Source organism: Podarcis cretensis (genome assembly GCF_951804945.1).
Source record: "Podarcis cretensis genome assembly, chromosome: 3".
NCBI lineage: Eukaryota > Metazoa > Chordata > Lepidosauria > Squamata > Lacertidae > Podarcis > Podarcis cretensis.
In genome coordinates, this window is record NC_137172.1 from 66,307,045 (window position 1) to 66,329,559 (window position 22,515).

The window sequence follows — 22,515 nt, forward strand, 5'->3', positions numbered from 1 at the left end:
TTGAAATGACATAATGATGTTTGGAAATGAAAATATCAACAGATTTTTTTCTGCAACAGCTCCTCTCGCTGATATACAGAATTCCATTAATAATCACGGGAAACTATGTGTTTGTTTCTGGTTGTTTTGTTCTTCTTGATATGGAGATGCTCATATTGAAAAGTAAGTGTCTGGCTATTCTAATTACAGAAAAATAATTTGATCTAGGTTTCTGGGGATTTAATTGGTTCTTAATTAAATAGAAAGCTTCAGTAACCTAAACACTACTGTGAAATATCAACTGCATGTAATTAACTTTTCTGAACAGAGTGCATTGTCCCTGTTCACATGTTATCAGCAGCCACTTAATAATAGGGCTGTTGTGAAAATAATATGTTAAGTGTTATATTTGGGGTATCCCATTGTACTGTAGCAAGGCAACAGACACCACACTATGGTCCTTAGGCAAAGATCCTTTCCCCACAAGCATCTGGTGGTGTAACATAACAGTACTGTTTTCTTCCTTTTTTATATAAGCCTTGTTTTTAATTAAAGCCATAAATATCTATATCTGCTGCAAAGGTGGTGAATGCATTTCTATGGATAAAAAAAAACAAACTAGTTAACATTTCTTTTAAAAAGGAAATTAAAAACTTGTGTATCTCTAAATATGGAGAATACAATCTCCATGAAAGGAAGACTTCTCTTATCTGCTTTATATGTCAGAAGCACTGGGCATTATTGGTTAATGCTATAGTGAGGTTATTTCATGTTTTTTATTTTAACAAAATGATACACAATACAATTATCAATAAAAACAGCAGCCTCTACATGTTTGATAGACTAAGGTTACCAGATGTCCCCGTTTCCTGGGGACAGTCCCCAGATTTACAAATCAGTCCCCTATTTAGTAGGAAGTTGGAAAGTGTCCCCAGATTCATTGGAAAAAAATCTGGTAACCTTATGATAGACTTGCCTAAATAGAAAACAAGACTAGTAACAATCTTTCTGCAAACTGACTTTGTGGGCATTGTAAGATCTGTCAGTTTCCTAAACCCAAAAAATTGCAGGAACAAGAGAAAGAGATCAGCCTCAAAGATGGTAAAATGTGATAGCCTGGTGCATAGTAAACAGGACAAAATGGAAAGAAAAATAGATAGGCAAATATTTCTGGGAGTTATTCATGTGGGCAATATAGAATTTGTGTCAACACTACACAAACTATGGCTATAATTCTTCCCTAGGCAAAGGCACAGCAGCTGGTGCTTGTGTTATAATTGTGCAGTGATAATTTGTACAGACTTCTTCAAAAACTGGGGTTGTATTGATCTGCTTACAAAAGCCAATTAGATCAATCAGAGGCTTTCATGAGCAGGAAGGAGGAAGAGGTGGTTTCTGCAGCTTCTTCCTTTCTCCTGTAGCCCCCTGGGGCACCTGCCACACTGTTCCGAAGGGTTCCCCAACCCTGTACAGCAACGCAACACACACACACACACACACCCGTTTGGATGTGTATACAAAAATCAGCAAAAACTGCCTCATTTTTCACTTACAGCAATTTCTGCTGAACCAAACAGTGGAGGAACACAGTTGGATAAACTTTTAATTCATTACATCAGTTAGTACCATGAGAACCTACTACTTCTAATCATGTACTCAATTCCAATACAATGTTTTTAAAAATATGCTTCCAAAAAGTATGTCGCACATACACCAGTTAGTATTTTCTTAGTGCAATGCTTTGCTGAGCTAGTTTCAGTTATGGCATTCTAGTTTCTATAGAAACTGCACAGAAGAAAGCAATGTGGCCTATATCTAAACTAGATACCTTTCGCTTCCCCTGTTCAATAGAAAAAGTACTCAACTCTTGACAGCTAGGACAACCTTGACTCACCAAGCACTCAAACAACCACTTGAGACAGTATGCTTGAGATGCTTATTCTTAGCCTGAATAGTTGCATCAGAAATGCTCTTGTGCATGCCTGATCATGTTGATTAGCACAGCATTAGTGTTATCTGGGAAGGATACTACAAGTTTGACCCCTGGTACAAAAGACCCACCCACCGTGTGGCAGCTGCCACTGTTTTTTCCAAAAGGCGAGATCTTGAAGTGTCAACCTGCTATGATGCATGGAACACTCTCTTCACTGAATCATAATCACCAGCTTATTTGCCAAGCACAAGTAAGCATTCCTAATCCCCTAACTTCTAGTAACAGAGTGCATCATTTATATGACACGGTGCATCTAACAAGTAGGACACCTGCACAAAGCACTTAATTCAGGAAAGCAATTCCTGGCACTAGGATGATGAGCATCAGAGCTGGAGTATTCTTTATTTTTAACATATTTGAAAGGATACCTGTAGTTCTTTTCTTTGACATCAAACATTAGAGGCTTTTTGCAAAGAGGTTTCACCTCTGTGTCTTCCTGCTTTGATGAATGGAGATGAGCTGAAGATTTTAGGACAATGGGACTGGGACATTTTCTATTACTGATTTAAAATAAAAGGACAAGCTTTCAAAATCCTACATTCATGTCAAAATTAATCAAAGAATCGAAGAATTAATAGCAAGCTGAACACCATGCAGTAGGAAAATACCATATAAAATTTCCTTATCTGCTATTCAGATCTTTACAATTTGAGATTGATTCCTATTTAGAAAATACAATTGCACACAAATATGGAAATCTCTTTTTGGGATTTATTTGCACCCCAACTCCAGGATCAAACCTGCAATCATGGAAGGATAGTTGGGGCTCATGGAGGTTTTTCCATAAGTGGAAAGGGATCCCTCCATGAGCACATTTCCTTCTATGATTGGCAGGAGCTTCCATTCAAAGGGAGGAAATAGGATCCGAACCTGGAGATGATACAAATATTTCAAATAGGGGTTGAAATCTATTTACTATTCTGTGTTATTATAAATAAAATTGAAATTATGTAAATGTTAACCAGATATCTGATTTTGCTCTAATTGAAAAAAAGTAATCTGTATATTATTTAGTTCATAAAAATTATATATCATTTGATTGTAAGAAAAAACCCTCTAAAAAGATAAAAGATTCAAATCAAGAAAAAATGCAATACTTTAAAACATACAGAAAATTAAAATATTAGAATTCAAATCAGCATTTCTAAGCATTCTGGATAGGTTTGCCTAAACAATGATTTTAGCAGGTGCCGAAAGGTTAGCATTTGATCTAAGTCTGCAAGTACTATAAGCTACATATAAAGGAAAATTCTGTCATAATTACCTGATTACAGGAGATGCAGATCTTTCGTTTGCTTCTGGCTTCCGGTTCCAATGCAGAGGCGGAATACTCTGAGGCATCTCTCCACTTAAGCGGTCTGAAAGGATATGTTCTTTGCTCAGATTTATCTCAGAATATGGGCAGCTGAGAGCACTGAAAAATTGAAGCAGAAGAAAGAGATTAGACATTGAAAAGACTTCCCAGTTGAACTGAACACCCTAAAGATTACAAGTTAGGTGGAACCTGTCTCAATCCATTAACCTATACAAGTAAAAATGTCTTGTAGGACTCCTACTTTAGAACTAAAGTGCCAACTAAATTTGAGCACACAACACTTGGAAGTTCCTCATCAGGGAAATGTACTGATAAAAGAAATTCATTTGTAGGTTTCTTGTGCCATAAGATGTCAATAGCTCTTCTCTTCAGTTTAGTTTGTTCAGGTAGAAGCAGCCAACTTTGTTTTCCCCCTTCCCTGGCATACAAAGCACCACAAGTCATTTCTGTCATGTAGTGGAAGGCACTGTGCCTTTTCTGTAGTATTTTCAGGTGTTTAGGTGTTACTGACATCCCAAAATACTGCTCCCTTCTGCCTGACTCACCTTTCTTGATAGTAACTGTTCAGCTCCAATGTCAAATTGGGTCTATGCTGGAAACAGAGGGAAGGAGTTACTGCCATGGGCATAGTTCTTCCCTCATGAATGACTTCAAAATGACAAAATACAAAGACTTATTGGAAAATAAAACTCCAAGGTGGCTTTCACCATTGGAAGCTAAGGCCCGGAAAAGACTCAATATGGAGGCCGAATGGCCGAAGTATTGGGAAATATTAGAAAAGGATGGAGATAACTGGAAATTGCAGAGTATGGAAAAAATGAAAGATAAAGTGCGAGATTGGTTACATTACGCTCAGATTAAAGAAGTTTTTAAACTAGATAAAAAGTTAGGATTCCAGGTGGAAAAATCGAAGTTGGAAACAGAATTGTTAGAGCCTAAGACTAAGGTACTTTCAAGAATGTATATAACTTGCTGTTAAAATGGAACACACAAGATGAAATGGTCAAATCAGCTATGATAAAGTGGGCACAGGACATAGGGTATAATATCATGTTTGAAGACTGGGAAAGGTTGTGGACCGTTGGGCTGAATTTCACTGCATGTAATGCTCTGAAAGAAAATGTTATGAAAATGATATATAGATGGTACATGACCCCAGTCAAACTTGCAAAAATATACCATTTGTCTGATAACAAATGTTGGAAATGTAAAGAGAACGAAGGAACTTTTTTCACCTCTGGTGGACATGCCCTAGAGTGAAGGCTTTCTGGGAAATGATATACAATGAGTTGAAAAAGGTATTTAAGTATACCTTCCCTAAGAAACCAGAGGCCTTCCTCCTGGGTATTGTCGGCCAGAGGGTGTTAAAGAAGGACCGAACATTTTTCATGTATGCAACAACAGCAGCAAGGATACTCGTTGCCAAGCGCTGGAAAACCCAAGATTTACCCACACTGGAAGAATGGCAGATGCAACTGATAGACTACATGGAACTGGCCGAGATGACTGGCAGAATCCGAGACCTGGGAGAGGAGACGGTAGAAGAAGACTGGAAGAAATTCAAGACCTACCTACAGAAACATTGCAAACTGTATGAATGTTAAGAAGGATGCTAGATTATAAATAACTTGGCACCATTAAGCTAGATGAAGTGAAATATGAAGATAAGTTAAATTTAAGAAAAGACAAAATTTGGATAATTATCAGGCTAAATTTATTTTTCAGGTTTGAATAAACGATATCTAAAATTAGAAATACAACACTGGAAAAATAGATAATAAGAATTGAAATAAGGGGATAAATTGCTGGTTAGGTATTCATAAATTAGGAACGCAGGAGCGGGAGATGCGAGGGAGTCCAAAGAAGTTAAGAAAATATGTTATGATATGTGTTGTCTTGTTTTGTTATTTGTATGGTGATTAAAAAAAAAAACTTTTAATAAATATTTATAAAAAAAATATATATGAATGACTTCAAAATGGCTAGGCGTCTCAGCAGACCACTTATAAACTTTTTTCATTTGGCATAGTCATAATTGTCAAAACTGGCTATGAAAACCACTGGCCCTAGGCCAAAATCCGATTAGCCTCCTTGGTAAATTGAGTTCTACTCAAAACAGCCACAATCTCTGTTGTTAGAAAAAAATTAACCAAGTACAAGACCAAGTAAAGATATTACTGATATTATTCTCAAACCACCTAGATGAAGCTTCTAGACTTGTCCATGAAAGCCCTATGCAAGGACTTCTCTCCCCCCCCACCCCCCATTAGCTCAGGAAGAATTGGGAGAATCCCCAGAATAGCATGCAGGAGGAGGAGGAGGAGGGGGGGGATTATTCTGTTTCACAAGCTACAATGCTTGCGCCAACATAACCATCAGAAGAGCATGACATTGCCTTTTTCCCTCAGTGACTCGCAGACCATAGTTTGAGAACTTCTGTTCAAGCGTAATAGTAGGCAATGAGATTGGAAGCCCAAAATGAAATGCTAAGAGGAATTGGGGAAACTTCAGAATCTGAATTGAAAGTCCAAGTGCAATTTTTGTTAAGTAAGCTGCTTCATCTGTATGAATATAGCATTGGCTTTCACAGGACACTTGGCTTCAGAGCTTTTTGCCAGAAGCAGACAAACATTTCCTGAAGTATTTGATAGCATACATTAAAAAGGAAGGGGATAAATTAAAGAAATCACACTTCTAAAGCAAGGTGAAAATTACAAAATGAAATAAAATTAATTAGGAACTGAAATTGGCATCATAGTCCCCACAAGTCCTAGGTGCCGCACAAATTGCCTAAAATTGCTCTTAACTTTTGACAGTAACACAGATATGTAACTATTAACTGAATGCACAAAATGAAGCTTCGACACTTTCCCAGACACAACAGAAAGTATATGAAAGAGATTCTCCTTTACTTGTCAATAAACTAGAACACCTACTGTGAAAGAGAATTACTCTTTTCTTTTCTTTTCATTTTATTGTTATTTTAGGAAGGACTGCTTTTGTACAATATAAGGGGGGGGAAATGAGCTCACAATTTACCTGTGGCTTCTCTTTTCAAGACAGTAGCTATCCTCCCACTTACCATTTCACATTTATCCCTCATTGTGACATAATTCCTTTTGATATCACAAGCATCTTCCTCCGAGCAGTAACCTAGCAATCTATATAACCACTCTGAAATGGCAAATGTAAAGACAAAGAGCAATCCCAGTCTCTTTTTAGTCTTTAACTTATTCTGTTGGGTAGTCCAAAACACCAGGTATTTTTCAGGTTTGGACCAAAGGAGCTGTATGTTGTGCTAATCAACTTTAATTGTTTTCCTTTAAGCATTTGGCTCTGGGCAACATTCAATCCTTACAGATGCTTTCCAGAATGGAAAAGAGATCAATTCTTCAGTACTGGAGGCCTTTGCAGCTCTTTTGCTATTGACAGAAAGAATGCCAGATCGCAGCATGCGAAGAGTGTCTTATAATAGAAGAAATACTACTGGCATTCTTCCTTAGTGCATTTATTTGTTTCAATCATGCACTTCCATTTGGGTTGCCAGCCTTTCTTCTCTTGTTCTTTCACTTCACACTGAACTGCCTTTCTTTCTCATTCACTTCTATTAGTTCTTATAAAAAACTGTGGGTTAGGGTGGGCTCAAGTAGGTGCTGGGGATGCTTTTGTTGAATATCACAACCAAGATCCAAATATCTACTTTCAACAAATCTGAGAGCTAGGGCATACACGGAAATATTTTTTTTACATTTCTCCCTGAAAAACTGAAGCGATTCAAACTACTTTTGAAACTCTGTCCTCGTAAAGCAGTGTGTGGCAGGTCAGGATTGCAGTACCATGGAGAGTTCCGAGTGAACAACTTGCTCTGACAAAGACTGAAAGCCATTTAAAGCTTCCACCTGCATCTCTCCCAGGCTCCACCCCTTTTGGTGAGAACTTAAGATTCTTAAAGGGCCAACCTTCTGGCCTGAAGACACAGCCTCCTGCCCGGTGAGGTACTGTGGGGGACATTTGTTTTTTCAGGCTCAGCGGAAGGCATCTGTGAGAATAAGACATCTGTGAGTCAGGTTCTGGCTCTACAAGCCCTGGAGGTTGTGCTATGGGTTGTTTGTCAGCCTCAGGATCAGTAATCTCCTGATCTGCAGAAGAAAGTTCAGAGTCCTCAACCTGGTCTGACTCCTTAGCCACTGACTGCAGCCTCCAACTGTGCGCCTTGATCACAACTGAATTCTGGGGCCATCATCCTCTACTTAGTTTCAAAAGATAGCATGGAGGGCTCTTTGGCGCATGGGATGAATCACAAGATTCTTCAGATCTCTGCCATTATATACACTTGTAAAAAAATATAAAAGAATCAAAAAATAAAAGGAAAGGAAAACCATCTCCTTGCTACTGCAATGTTAGAAAATAGGGAAACTAATATATAATTTTGGAGTAAAACCTTAGCACCTTAAAAATCAATGGGAGCTGTGATGTCATTCGATCCACAACTACAATGAAAGCATTTTGCCCAAGTTTGTCCTTCTTTGCTCACTATGTTTTAAAACAACCAGCAAGTTGTACAGGAACTATACAAAAAACAAATAAAGCATTTAACTAAAAATGTATGAATTAAAAAGCACACAATTTATTCACAGGAGACACCAGGCAAGCTAATCTTCCTGCCTTTAAACCAGGAGGGATTCAAATAAATGAAGCTTTTTCTCAGGAAACGGTAAATTTATCTGTACATTGCTCAATTTCAATAATCAATTTATTGACATGACCGCACAGTCAAAATCTGTTTTAAAAACTTAGAAATGCAAATGAACTTCAGTATTGCATTTGAAAGAAAAATGGAGATGATTCAGTCCCATACAACACACATGGTTAATGGAAATTTTAATCTGTAAAACAAACAAAAGACAACTAAAAATATAAAACCAAATTACACTGTAGGAGGAACTGAGGCATAACTCATGTCTTTTAAGACAGGTGCTGTATCCAATTTTAGGAAAAAACTTTCGTTTTTAAGTGAATGCTTTAGATTTACAGTTCTTAAAACAGGACTACTACGTTAGCACTGTATTATGCAGATGGCTTATTTTGGAACTCAGCACCAAATGAAGTTGATTTGTCTTGGTTTCCATTTTGGTTTTTTAATAAAGCAAAGTAAAAAGAGATTTTCACATGAGCAGTACAAACTCAGTTTGAGAAATATACAAGTAGGCTTGTTCTCTCTCTTCCTTTGTAAACGAATTCCCTTCTCCATTTCTGGGTTGCCATAACCATGTTCAACTATGACAAACTATGGTTTAGCACAAACTAGGTGGAAGGACAGATCGTGAAGCTGAGGCTCCAATACTTTGGCCACCTCATGAGAAGAGAAGACTCCCTGGAAAAGACCCTGATGTTGGGAAAGATGGAGGGCACAAGGAGAAGGGGACGACAGAGGACGAGATGGTTGGACAGTGTTCTCGAAGCTACAAACATGAGTCTGACCAAACTGCAGGAGGCAGTGGAAGACAGGAGTGCCTGGCATGCTCTGGTCCATGGGGTCACGAAGAGTCGGACACAACTAAATGACTAAACAACAAAAAGGTGTCTTGCTAAACTCTTAATGCAGGAGTTAATCATGACAGCCCCCATAGCCACACCCCCAAACCCTAAATCCATAGCCCCTCAAAGGAGAATCCAAACTGATGTCAAAAAAGGTAGCTGTGCAAGGAATGTTTACTACAGAAATGAAGGAATAATGTCCAGTCTTTCAAGAAGGACTCCAGTCCTATATATAGTTACCTGAGTGTAAGGTCCATTAAACTTAGGGGTGCTGACTTCTGAATGAATAGGTTAAACTTGCAAAACACATTAAGCGTCAACAAAAGATATTCAGCCAGCTAAAGCCTCTTTGTCTCTTCAGTCACTCACCTGAGCCAGGAGACACCATCAATTACCCTGGTACTCCAGCAAATGATTTCATCACTTCTGCTCTGGAAAGAGCAGAAGGACTGCATTCGCCCAAGTTTCCCTTCCACTACACCACTGAAGCTTGGAAGTTGCCATTAACCATAGTTGTTCAGTTCAGATGTCATTAAAAACAAACAGTAACATGGAGATGGAGGAAGAGGAGGAGGAAGAGGGACTGCATGAGCTTGCAGCATGTTTCTCCATCCTCTAAACCACTGTGTTGGTGTTTTAAATCAATTCGTAAATCCTCCCAAGCAGCATAGCCTCCAGGTCTCCATTTAACAAGCCAACCATAAATCATCAAAAATTAATCATGTTATACCCTACATTGGGTTGTTGACACCAGAACAAAATGGTATACAATAGCAGGACAGCTCCTTGTCCGCCCCCTCCTAGGGCTTCTGAGGTTATGCAGATTTTCACACTCTTCCACAACCAGGTGAGTTATACAGGAATCTTAAAATCAATTCTACGTTGGCTGACCTTTGTATTATAAGGTATACTTTGTAAGACATTCAATACACAATTCCTCACATAAACACACCAGACACTCCCATTTGTATGCAAGCCCAAACACTTTTCTGCAAAGCAGAACCCCCAAAGCCCTTTTTAACATCTACATTTTAAAAGGTGCTCATTTTAACCCTGCCATAATTAATCACCGCAGGTTTCATCCAGCTCAAGCAAAACACTTATCAGAAAATGGCCAATCTGCCTACTCTCAGACACATGCTCTGACAGCATAAATGCACCTTGTCATAAAAAAATTCTAAAGTACATTTTCAGTGCTGAGATGAAAGAACCCACGGAATAAAGCCTGACGTAGATAATTATATCCATTTTATATTGTCCTTTTAATTCAAGTGGACAGTGGGACACAATCTGAGGATTCTAGGATGACTTGGATTCAGAAACCTGTAGGCTCCTGCTATTTTTTCCCCTGAGTGCTTATTGAACTAAATGTCCCAGTAATTTTAATATAGTTGAATTTGTACTCAAACTGAATTGTAAGACTGCAGTAGCAGCAAATACAATTTATAACTGAATTAGTTTTCTTTCTCCTTAGCATTATGTAGTAACAAATATAGTACATATTTGTGCTGACCTGCTTTATATTGATGCTTTTCATCTTCAACCAGATATCTATGTATATATGCTATATTATGTATATATGTACGCATGTACAAACAAGTCCCCCTACTGCAAATAGTTGCTCCAATTCATGGAGGGCAATGGGCACAGCAATGGGGCAGAGGCAGGGGGAGGGGGTAGTCCCCCCGTCTTCACTTCTCCCATCTCACTCATTGAACACACAATGACAAATGCCTGAAGAAAGGGCAGGGGGAGAAACTAATAATATATTTTATCTGTTTTCCAATTATTTTGAGTGGTGCTTAGATCAGAAATTCTGAAACACGCATTTCTAAACAAAATAAAAAATTTCCTTCCAGCGAGTCTCTGTGACAAGGAGTGAGTCTCTGTGATAATGAAGAACAAGAGTGTTGATTTCTAGATTAAGCAGAAGGAGTAGTAATTGGCACAAAGTAAGGGGTACATTCCACAGATGGGTATATTAACCAAGTTAGCATTTAACTATGTCTATCTAGCTGACAGTAGTGACTAAACAACATGTTTTTACTTCAATAGAGGCTATCAGGCGCACTTAGATACCCAAAGACGAAACACTGATGTGCTCACCAATTGCACAAACCTGTGAAAACTACTCTGTAAAGATAGGTGTGATGGGATGATGAGCTGCTTGTGCGTAAAAGCTTAGTCCCTCAGGGTTTGCTCAGCTTAGCAAAACTCTGTCTTTAGCGGAGCCCTTAAGCATGGCTCCCTCAGTCGCTGGCAGAATCCGACAGTGGGCGTTTGCGGAATCTCTTCCAACATAAAAGCTCCTTAATGGAAACGCGTCTTCTGGACTCTCGGCGTGACAGTTTCCGGCGAGGTGTGGGTGTCCCTATAGGAGGTCCTGAAACCTCCTCACTGTTTTCGCTGGAAGTGTCCCAGAGCCCTTCTTCCGACTCCCTTTCCCTCGGAGCTCCTTCTCTCCCCCTGCTGGTTCCTTCCTCTGCTGTTAAGTCTCTCCTAACCTCCTTGAGCCCTTCCACCACCTGCTCTGATGGCAGTTCCCTGACAATAGGCTACATTGTTTGTGTGCGTATAAAGATGTAAAACCACACACACACACACACACACACACACACAGAGAGAGAGAGAGAGAGAGAGAGAGAGAGAGAGAGAAAACCCAGCAAGAATTACATCACACAACTGAGTTTTAAACCAGAACATACCAATGAAGTTCCAAACCTTTCCATGTTCATTCCAAAGAGGTAACCTGAATTCCTGTTTTCTTCCTCTAGTCCACATCTTCTTTTTCACAAACAGCAATTAAGGCTGCAATTCTATACCCCATTTCCTGGGTGTAAGTTTTATTGAACTTCATGGAACTTTCTTCCGAGGAGACGTGTGTATAAGCTTGTGTTAGAAATCAAGTATGTGCAGATTCTAATTGGACATCCAAGTTTAGCTATTTCACACATACCTGTGGTGGCCCGTATGTCTGGCTCTTTTTATGTGTCCAACTCCTTTGCAGCCCGCTGTGGGACATCCTCCTTGTTCTAAAGCTTCTACCAATTCCAAAGGACCTATACAAATAATATGGGAGGTAAGATGCAAGGCATTTGTAAGAATGGAAGTTATGTCTCACGTTTAGGCAAACTCTAGTGAACATCTGTTTAAGATGCTGAAGACCAACAAGTACAAATTACCAAGATAAAATATTTAAACCTTACTAAAATCTCCTGCAACCATTTCATTATCTTGTTAGTCAAAAACTGACAAGTATTTTGTTCTTTAATAAATTATGACTCGATTGTATGAATATTGAATCAAACAATGATTTATGTTATTCTGCACATAAATATTCCTGCATTCAGGATATAGATGCAATTTCTTTCACAAGCTATTAAGAATTTATTTCTTCTATTTTGTTTTTGAAAATTTAACTCCTCCTGCAAAAAATGAACACCCTCTTCCGCCCAGAAAATTTTTCTCAATAAGGAAACTACAACTTAAGAGGTTAATTTATCAAGTGTTTCCAAGAGCAAGCATTATTCTCAACTGATCCTCCAAGTATTCACTTCTAACTACAATTCTATGATTCTATAAACTATTACAGCAGTAACTGACTTGGCTCTAATATGCCACATCACTTTTTCTAAGTCAATCACATACTTTAGAAATATTTCTTCAGAATCTAGAGGATGTTTTAAAAGCATTCATATACTGGTTTCTATTTTTTACAGTGAAATAATAGGGATGCAACATTTAATCAACAAAAGGGTTAGATCAATTGATTAAGCACATGAAGGCATAGCAAAGATTTTTAAAAACAAAAACAAAAACTGTTCATCCTTTGTTCAGAATGTGAATTTATAAAGAGCTATAATTTTGCCATGATCTGGAGCAACGTGAATTCATATTTAATATCAAGTCAGAAATTAAGAATATCACTATTTCCCAGTCTCCAGTACCAAGGTTATTTGCTTCAAAGATACTGGCTTTGTTATGCATACTAGACTTATTCAGTATTACAGAGGTGGCATCAAACAAAGGGCAGGTATTCAATATCCTTTCTTTAAACTTCTACTATATCTTATAGAACATCTCACTAAGTGGGGGCTGAAGAGGATGTCCAGTTTTCCCACACCAGCCAGCAGGATGGATATCAGGGCTATCTGCATCGATCCAATAATCATAAATACTATCCCAGCCATCAAAGTGGACCTAGAACACAAAGGAATATTACATTTCAAACTTAAGCAAATTTCTATTCCCATGCAATCTCCAAGAGTGCTTGGCTTTCATTAGAGAACATAATGGTTAAGAGAATCCATTTGTTCAAATTTCAGGGATTATGTATTGGACAAGGGTGTGTGGGAGAAAAAGTTTGTCAAGTAATTCAGAATTATCTACCAGGCTCTCGTCTTACAAATTACAACAGCTTTTGCATTTACTGAGATAAGAAATAGACCACAATGACAACTAGTTTATTAAAGTGTTGATGCATGAGCTTAACAATTTCTTTAGTACAGAATGGTCCTCAGTATGAGTCTATGTGAGGCCAGAATAACTTGTGATGCATCAAGTTAAACACAGCTCACTGACCATACAGTGAATCTTCTCCAGTGCTTTTGACAGATCCTACTGTTGCAGGCACAGGCATACAATAAAAATAGGGCACTGAGCCCCTGATGGACCGCCACAATTTTTGCCCCACCCACATCCCCCTGAAATTCCCCTGCCCCAAACACACCAGTTATACTGCTACTATGCACTAAGTAATAATGATGATGATGATGATGATGATGATAAAAAGGTTAAGTACTATCTAGAACAGGATGAAAGTTTTGAGGAGTTAAGCTTGCATTATTTGAGGCATCTAGTTCTGGTTTTCTAAAATTATTCCCCATCCTGCAAGCCATAAGTGATACCAAACACTGTAGATATGTAAGAAAGTAGTTCCGAAAAACAACCAGCAGATAAAAGCGCTGTTAACAAGTCATGGAGTTTAAAACACGTACGGTAGTAAAAATGTTTTAAATGTTTTCTTTTCTTGCTAGTTTCATTTTTATATCATATCTAAGAGGAAATGAATGGGGGTCTGAAGGACTAGCATCGTACAAGATGAAATAGGATATGACTGAACGTATACCTTTATTTCAATACTTTTTGGACACAATGTACCAAGCAATACATTTCAGGTGGAATTTGCAGTAAAATGACTGGAGATTAGTGCTCAACTCAGCCGGAACTAAAGCCTCATGTGTGATTATGGAACTGCTGGGTTTGCAGTCTTCATTCACTTTAATTGAAGGAAATCATTTCTACGCCTGTGGGTGTTTGTTCTCCCTTCTATGGGAGTGAATGGAGAAGCCATGTGGGACAGTGTGTGTAACATGATACCACCACTCAGAAGGGATTCTTCAATACAGTAATTTTAAAATATATTTAAAAGTATGAATTACTTTAATTCTGTGGTCATCAGTATCTACCACGGTTGCGACCCTGATTAGTACAGGATTTCTCTTGTCAACTACTTCAAGTTTCATATTCTTCTGGAATCCATGAGAAGGTTTCTACAACAAAGAAGAGATTGAGCTGCTTATTATTTATATCCTTCTTTTCTATTAAAAATAACCAAAAGAAAATATAAAAGAATTTTTTTTTAAAAAAAAAAAAACATTAATCAGATTTGTTACAGCTGCTCCCATAGTTTACAATTAATAATTGATGTCAATTAAACTAAAAATTTAAAACAGCATATGCACTTACTTAAACTGGCATTCACAGCTTTAAAAAAACCCCTTTGTTAATGACGTTGTGTTGTATGCAATTGTGTCCTTCCACTGCTGAAAAGCTCTTTGGTCCAGCTGAGACTTCTATGAGTGGGAAGTGGGAGGAAATGGTTGTTGCAAATTTCCCTTTTCCTATGTCCAGCCTTTTTAATACTGTTGAAATACTTTGATGGGATTTCAATCTACACTTCCCACATCTACCTCTAGTGGGAGAAATTATTTAGCTTCTTCATTATACAGTAGGGTGGAGAAAGAAAAGACATACTCAATAAACGTTTGCCTGAGCATCTTGCCTTGACAGCTACAAAATAGCAATATTATTATTTTGATATGCATGTTGATTGCAAGCTGAAAAGTCAATATACTATTATATGCTACTTTGTTTATAGCTCAGTTTTAAACGTGTTTGCCGTCTGCTTTGTTGTTACTGTGGCTGCCTGCTTTACTATTCTTTCATTTTTTTTCATATTTTGCTATGACTTACTGGCCAAGACACCAGCAGAATATCTGTCCCAAAAGGTAGACTTTGTGGCTTCATGATCATGCCAATTTCTCTCTCTCTTACCCTCAACCCTCTGATTTACTTAGCTGTTGTTTTTGTGTACCTGCTGAACTGAAACTTGCCTCCAAAGCTGAAACATTGGTAGCTTTTAAACCATTAAGGTTACATGTTTATATATAACACCTAAGCTAAATAATTTTATAAAACAATGAATGGTGTGGATAGATGGAAAGTTTTCTTCCTCTCTCAAAAAAACTACAAGTGAGGGTCATCAACAAAACTGACTGCCAGCAGAATCTGAATAGAAAAAGGAAGGAATTATTCATATACTGTGCAGTGAATTAATAGAATTTATGGCTAATTATAGAATCAGTCTCTTTTTTCTTAAACTGCCAGCATGCAGGAGCTGGCTGGACTAGGGACCCTCGCTTGCAATTTGTGTTTGAGAGGGGGAAGGAAGCTTTGGGGCAAATGAGCTTTTTCCCGAACGCAAACTACAGCTATGCATGCTCACAATATGGATTAGGATTTCGCGCAGTGGTGCCACACTCTGGATTTCCCCTCTCCACTCTGGCAATTTATGGAGGAAAAAACACTCACACATGTGTAGAGTTTGGGCCCGAGGTAGTGGTGGTCACTAATTTATAGGCATTTATTTATTTACTATTTGATGATTCTCCTTTCTCCTGGAGCCCCTGCCCTGCCAGTTCTCCAAAGCAGATTTTCAAGGGGCACAAGGGAGCTGCAGGGGAAAAGGAAGTATCACTGAAAGTCCCCTCTCTTCTTTCCTATACTGTCACATGAGCAGAACTCCTCCCAGGAGAAGTTTCTACCAGTAGAAGCCACGAAGCATAGGAACAGCCATGAAGCATGAGATAGGCATATGAGAACACTGCACATTTTTCTTACCACTTTAAAAGCCCTGGCAGGTGCTGGTAAAGAACTAGTTTCTTCCAAATATTTCTCCCAAGAAAAATGCTTGGCATGTGGATAGTCTGGAAAATAAATGATGATACAAGATGTAATTATGTCACGCAACACAGAGTTAGGATGTTTTTCAGGACTTGTTAGGTTTAAAGAAGCAACAGAAGAATAAATATGCTTGCACTCCTTCTGCCATCCTGCAATGCAAAATATGAATAATGGGACTTGTCAGCCTCCCTGTGGAGAGACCCAAGCTCCCGAAGCCACCTCTCTCATATCTCACCTTGAGAAGACCCACATCTATTTTTCATATTATTTCACTCCTTCTGACTAGTTTTCAGAGGATGTGTACGTTTTACTCTAATGTGTGTTGTCATACAGTTAAAACACAACATCATCAAAGCGAAGCTCCTGAACTTTAAAAATGATTAAAAGGTTATGGTAGAAGTAAGCCTCTGGCGGCCCTCAGTAACAATTATTTTAAGGATTCTGAGCAGATCAGAGTCCTGCAGTTATGAATAAATAAATGAACATTTAATCCTCACACGATCCCAGTCACCTTTCTCCTCTGCACATTTTCTAATCCTACTTTTGCTTGTTCCTTGGTTGTTCTCCTAAGAACTATATGCATAAGGCCACCTATTTACCTGTCTGTGTGCTTCTCCCACACACCATATTCATTTGGACTATCTCTTCATATTTTCCCTGTTCTTTTTCAACTACATCATTTCCAGTGTTTACACATTCACTTCCTTCAATACCCTTCCTTTTCTGCATTATTTCCTTCAGCCTTCATTTGCCTTCTTGCCTCTTCTTTCCCTACCCCCTTCTTCTTTCCTCAGCCCTCTGCTGCTTCGTGCCACTTCCTCTTCCAGAGGTGAGCCCCTTTTTCTTGAGTGGGCACTAGGACACCACCAAGTGGTTACCATCTTCCAATTGCTTGAGACAGGACAAAAGTAATTACACCAAAGAATCTCTTGAGTCACCACTCCCTTAAAGTGGCTGTTTGGCAGTTACCGTATTTTTCGCTCCATAGGGCACACCGGACCATAGGGCGCACCTAGTTTTTAGGGGGGGAAATAAAGAAAAAAATTTATTCCCCCCCCCAGCCCCAAAGAGCAAAAAAGCCAAGCCAGCGGGATCAATCCCGCTGGCTGTCTTGGCTTCCTCTTTAGCCACGCACAACCTCTCCAGCCGGGAGAGGCTGTGCGTGGCTTTGTTTCCCCGCGGGGCGGGAGAAGCGGAAACAGGTCCGGGAGCGGAGGCAAGGTTGCGCAGCCCTGCCACCGCTCCCGGAGCTTGCGGGCTGGGGGAGCGCTCCAAAGGTTTGCGGACAGCTGCCTGAAGCCCAGGGAGCGCAGTGGGAGTTGGAACTCCCGCCGCACTCCGAAGGCTTGTGGATAGCTGCCCGAAGCCTGGAGAGCGAGAGGGGTTGGTGCGCACCGACCCCTCTCGCTCTCCAGGCTTCAGCGAAAGCCTGCATTCGCTCCATAGGACACACTCACATTTCCCCTTCATTTTTAGAGGGGAAAAAGTGCATCCTATAGAGCGAAAAATACGGTACTCATGTTACTGTAAACACAGGCTTCAAAAACGGTTTGAAACCTAACACACTGCGTCGACCGGCTTCAACTTTTCTCATGTCAGGGCTGCCCAGCATCAGGTCCCCACTCCTTCTACATGTGTTTGAACATCCCGAAAAGGACTTCAGTGACATCAGAATAGTTCGTTCTGTCAAGACAGTGGCTTCATTACAACTATAGATTTAAAAATAAGATAACCCACTTATTAGAATCTCTGGTATAAAATAGACTGGAATTATTAGAATACATAAAGAACCAAAAGTGACAAAATTCTGCTGTGACTCTGAGCATCTAAGCATCGAAAACTAAAAGGCCTGTGCATTCCAGCTCTTAACGTTTTACTGAGTCAAGTACTAATCTGAACCTTTAGGAGTTACACATCAGCTTTAAATGCAGATAGTCCCCTGCCTAGCCAGTAATATCTTAGCAAAGCTGCTTTTTAGACAAAATTTCCACCAACACTGTAAATGCAGAATATAGCTTCATACTGGCTACTATCATGAGGGAAAATAGTCACTGTGGGAAAGCCAATCTGAGTTTTCTCTGTTTATAAAATGCATACTGTTAAAAGGTAACAGCTTACAAAGCAGTACTTTTCCAAGTGACTCATAATATGGTAGTGAATTACACCATCACTCTGTGTGGGCTATTTTACAAAAATCTCTACTAGCAAGCTACAATTACATCACTTGCAGGTTCAATATTTATAGTACATTTAAGAAGATTTTCATGCTCTAATTTCATAGCTCCAAGGTATTATTCATGATTTCCACAGTTTATTGATTCTCATCTGCTAGTTATTACCATTTTCTGTAACACATTTTCTCTTTTGCATGGTAGTCTTTTCACTTTATTCACATAATGGCTTACATGAGCTCCCTATTCTGTTAAAATTCAGCACAGTTAAGGGTTGTAGTCAATGGTTGCTCAGCAGTAGAGCATCTAAGGTCCTGGTCTCAGTCTCCAGCTTCTCCAGCCAGTCGGTCTAGACAATACAGTCGTACCTCAGAAGTCGAACGGCATCCATTCCGGAAGTCTGTTCGACTTCCAAAACATTCGGAAGCCTGTTCGACTTCCAAAACATTCGGAAGCCTGTTCGACTTCCAAAACATTCGGAAGCCGCACCAGACATTTAGGTTCCAAAGAATGTTTGCAAACCAGAAAAGTCACTTCCAGGTTTGCAGCATTCGGGAGCCAAAGCATATGAGTGCCAAGGCATTCGGCTTCCAAGGAACTACTGTACTGAGCTAGATGGACCGATACACTTACTCAATATAAGGCAACTTATGTCCCTAAGTTGCTATTGGAAGAAAGACAAGAATCAGGTGCCCTGATTTGTGTGAGTTGAAGCACTGTCTGTCAAAACAAAGCCACTTCTGAATGTTCCTCTAAAATCTTAAGTACTTTAAGGATGATCAGGATTTCACCTTTTCCAGTGTACATAATATCCTGGCATAATTTTTTATTCTCTCCCTTCTCCCATTATTGTCCCTGCAAGCTCACTTTTAAAGTGAGAGGATTTTTACTCTAAGTAATCCCACATTACAATTTCTAGTCTTGTGAAATAAAGTTGTGCACAGACGTGCTCTTTCATACAGACCTCGAGGGGTTACAAGGGTCTTTCTGTGCTCTTTACACCAGCCAACTGGATGAATATGTGGACTAGCCGCTTCACACCTGCAGGAGAAATGTTGATTTAGTTAGATTTCATTTCTATAAATGTCTTAAACAGCTTTCTACGGTCTGTCTAAAGCAGCTTATGGTCAACAGAGATCTGGGCTGCCTGTAAACAGAAATGCTAGACAAGCTCCACAGCTCTAAGAAACAGCCTCTCAAAGGAATTTTGTCTGAGCACATTAATTTTTGGCCTAAAACATTCAGCTAAAGAATTAGTCCAGCCTTACAAACCATTCAGAAATTACCCAGTGAAAAAATGGTTACCTGCAAACACAATCCTAAGACGCTAATATATGACCCAAAAAGGAAGGCCGGGGGGGGGGGGGAGAGAGAATAAAGTGCACTGATTTTATTCACCGTAAGTAACTATTTGAGTGGCTAGTTACAAGCTTACATTTTGTAGCTTTTTTGTTCTTCCAATGTGTATGTCTGAAGATGTTTTTAGATGCTGTGAGTTGCATATGCAAGTATATGGAGGAGAAGCAAACATTTAAGCCAATAAAATACAAACTGTGCAAATTGTTCTATTGTGGTAGAACTAGCTCTCTAGTTCAGTAAGATTAATAGGCAACTCTACAGAATCCTGTCTGAAGACTCTGGCATAATGTACATATGCTTATGAACCTTTCTTCTTTTCTGAAAAAGAGCTCTCTCATTTGTAAATCACTTGTATTACCATGAGCCCCTGAATTGTAAGTAATCAGGTAATAATAGTATTTCAACAGTTTAAAAAATGATGATTCATAGCTGCATTATAACAAAATGGAAAGGGTATAGAGACAGAAATTCCTTTAAATATACTGTATATACTGTTCTGAATACTGGTCTTGCTGAAGAGGAATCACTCTAATAATACACAAGTCATCTTATAGCACCATCTAGTGCTCAGATGTCAAACTCACTGTGAACATATGTCAAGTTAATTTAAGGAAATGCTGAAATATCATATGTTGCTCTACTCTATGAAGAGGTGGTTCTTCCCTTCTCACAGCTCACCTAAGCATTTCTGAGTATCCTGAAGGCTTTTGAGAGTGACAACTTTTTTTTAACCTAAAGTAAGCTTCTAGCATCCACAAAATTAAAACGAAAACCCATTCATCTCATTTACGTTTTTCAACTCTCACATTTAATAAAATAGCAAACAATTTAAAAAATATGTATAGACGGTGAGCAAAAGGAGAGCAACATAAATGTTGAGGTAAGAACTACATGTTACAAATCTGCAATTCTTTCCCTCACTCAATAGCCAAGCTGCTTTAATTTCCAATAAGTAAAAGATTCATATATTTTACCTTTAGGAATGAACAGCTGTACCTACCCCATATTCCATTCAGTCTGAAGACACTTTTCCCTGACAAAAGTTTGTTTACATTCATTTTTCTTGACAAAAGTTTGGGGGATGGGAAGGTATATCATGCTTAAGGCAGCTGAGGTAGCTCAATCAGCTTAATATCAATGTCATAGGTTCGAGCCCCATGTTGGGCAAGATTCCTGTTTTGCAGGGCGTTGGACTAAGGACCCTTCTGACCCCTTCCAACTCTATGATTCTATTATTCCATGAAACAAGAAATTCTTCTGTCAGATACCAGGTGTGGGGGCCACTCTCCTATGGATTCATCCCAGTGTAGGTGTAACTTTTTAAAGGACCACATTATTTATTTGAAGGTCTACCTACATCCCTGTGAGCCTGCCCAGCTCTAAGATTAGTATCTGGGGCCTTGCTAGCTGGCCTGCCCATTACAGTCTACCAGACTGGCAGGCACTATAGGCGGGGCCTTCTGGTGGCAGCCCTGAGCCTTTAGCACTCCCAAGACATAAAATGCCCTATCATTTTAAAATGGACCATAAAATCATTTCTGCTTCAATATGCATTTTAATAAGTTTGTTCTGAGCTTGGCTTCAAAAACTTGTTTTAAGCTGCTGACATTTCAATTTGGGAAATGGCTTTTTGTATTTTAAAAACTGTATTATGGCATTTAAATTGTGTTTTGCCAGCTGCCTTGAGAGGGCTCTGCTCTGAAAGACTGCATATAAATACTTTAGGGGGGGGAATGAGTGAAAAGGTCTGCAACCGTGGGTGTTGGGTCAATCACAACTTCATGTTTGGGAGCCTGTGCCACTGGGCCCACCTGCATGGCTCCAAGCTCTTTAAAAGTTGCAGCCCTGCCAAGGGATGAACCCCTGGGAAACGTGATGCTGCTATAATGTTTAAAAGGTGCCCATATCCCATTTAAAAATCAATGAGACAAGCTAGTCAAAGTCAAATCCCAGCGCTTTCAACAGAACTTGAATGCAGCATGTCCATGACGTTTAATGCCAACGGGATCAAGCAGCAGCTTTAAACAACCTCCCTGTGTCTTCAGAAAAGGTTCTTTTTCTTCTGTTCCAGGGTATATTTTCTCTTTTCTGCTTTATCTTCAGTTTCTTTGCCCTTTGACATTATGCAGTTTTATTCTGCCTTTGCTCTCAAGCTCTCCTAGCAACCAACCCCACCTCCTTAAGCAAGTCTGCCTCACACTTAAACATGAATGACTAGCTCAAGAGTATCAAAAAACGTGTTAAAAGCAAAGCAATGGTCACCCGTTTCTGTGGCCAAGCATTGGGACGGCATTCATTCACATTAGAAAAAGGAGATGGAAGGTTTCATGGCCTAAACATCAGACTACAGTGGTACCTTGGGTTACAGATGCTTCATGTTACAGACTCCTCTAACCCAGAAATAGTACCTCTGGTTAAGAACTTTGCTTCAGGAGAACAGAAATCGAGCGACAGCGGCACAGAGGCAGCAGGAGGCGCCATTAGCTAAAGTGGTACCTCAGGTTAAGAACAGTTTCAGGTTAAGAACGGACCTCCTGAACGAATTAAGTTCTTAGCCCAAGGTACCACTGTATTATTAGACCTCCACGTCAAAAGGCCCACAATCTGCATATCCAATTTAAAAATCAAAATGTTCCCATGTGCCCTTTCCAAAGCAGAACAAATGTAAACCATGGCCTGTGTCACATGACAGGGAAGTCAAATTATGGCTTTCTAGTATGGTACAAATGTGCTGCCTCCTGAGAAGTGATCACAGCCACTTTGCTCCATGGCTTTGTGACTGTGCTAAAAGGCTTGGAGAGGAGCAAAGCAGCTGAAATTACTTTCCCTGGCAGTCTGCACATTTGCATGAAGCCAAGGTTTGGCTTAGTGTCATGTGCAAACACAGCCAATGAGAGAAACAATATTGCCTCAAT

The 22,515-nt window shown here is 39.3% G+C and overlaps 1 protein-coding gene across 12 annotated transcripts in view; it reads right to left on the reverse strand.

The window, feature by feature from the left end:
* L3MBTL3 (L3MBTL histone methyl-lysine binding protein 3) overlaps positions 1-22,515 on the reverse strand; it is a 58,792-nt gene that overhangs the window by 4,518 nt on the left and 31,759 nt on the right. For 10 of the 12 annotated variants that reach the window (XM_079970760.1, XM_079970758.1, XM_079970762.1 and 7 more), the window contains exons 12-18: positions 19,206-19,282; positions 16,008-16,093; positions 14,267-14,377; positions 12,911-13,025; positions 11,782-11,884; positions 3,237-3,386; positions 2,341-2,472 (exon numbers count right to left, since the gene is read on the reverse strand). In XM_079970760.1, the coding sequence (XP_079826886.1) occupies positions 2,341-2,472; positions 3,237-3,386; positions 11,782-11,884; positions 12,911-13,025; positions 14,267-14,377; positions 16,008-16,093; positions 19,206-19,282 (774 nt within the window). The remainder of the gene's footprint in view (positions 1-2,340; positions 2,473-3,236; positions 3,387-11,781; positions 11,885-12,910; positions 13,026-14,266; positions 14,378-16,007; positions 16,094-19,205; positions 19,283-22,515) is intronic. The other 2 variants (XM_079970756.1, XM_079970759.1) reach the window with 2 other exon arrangements.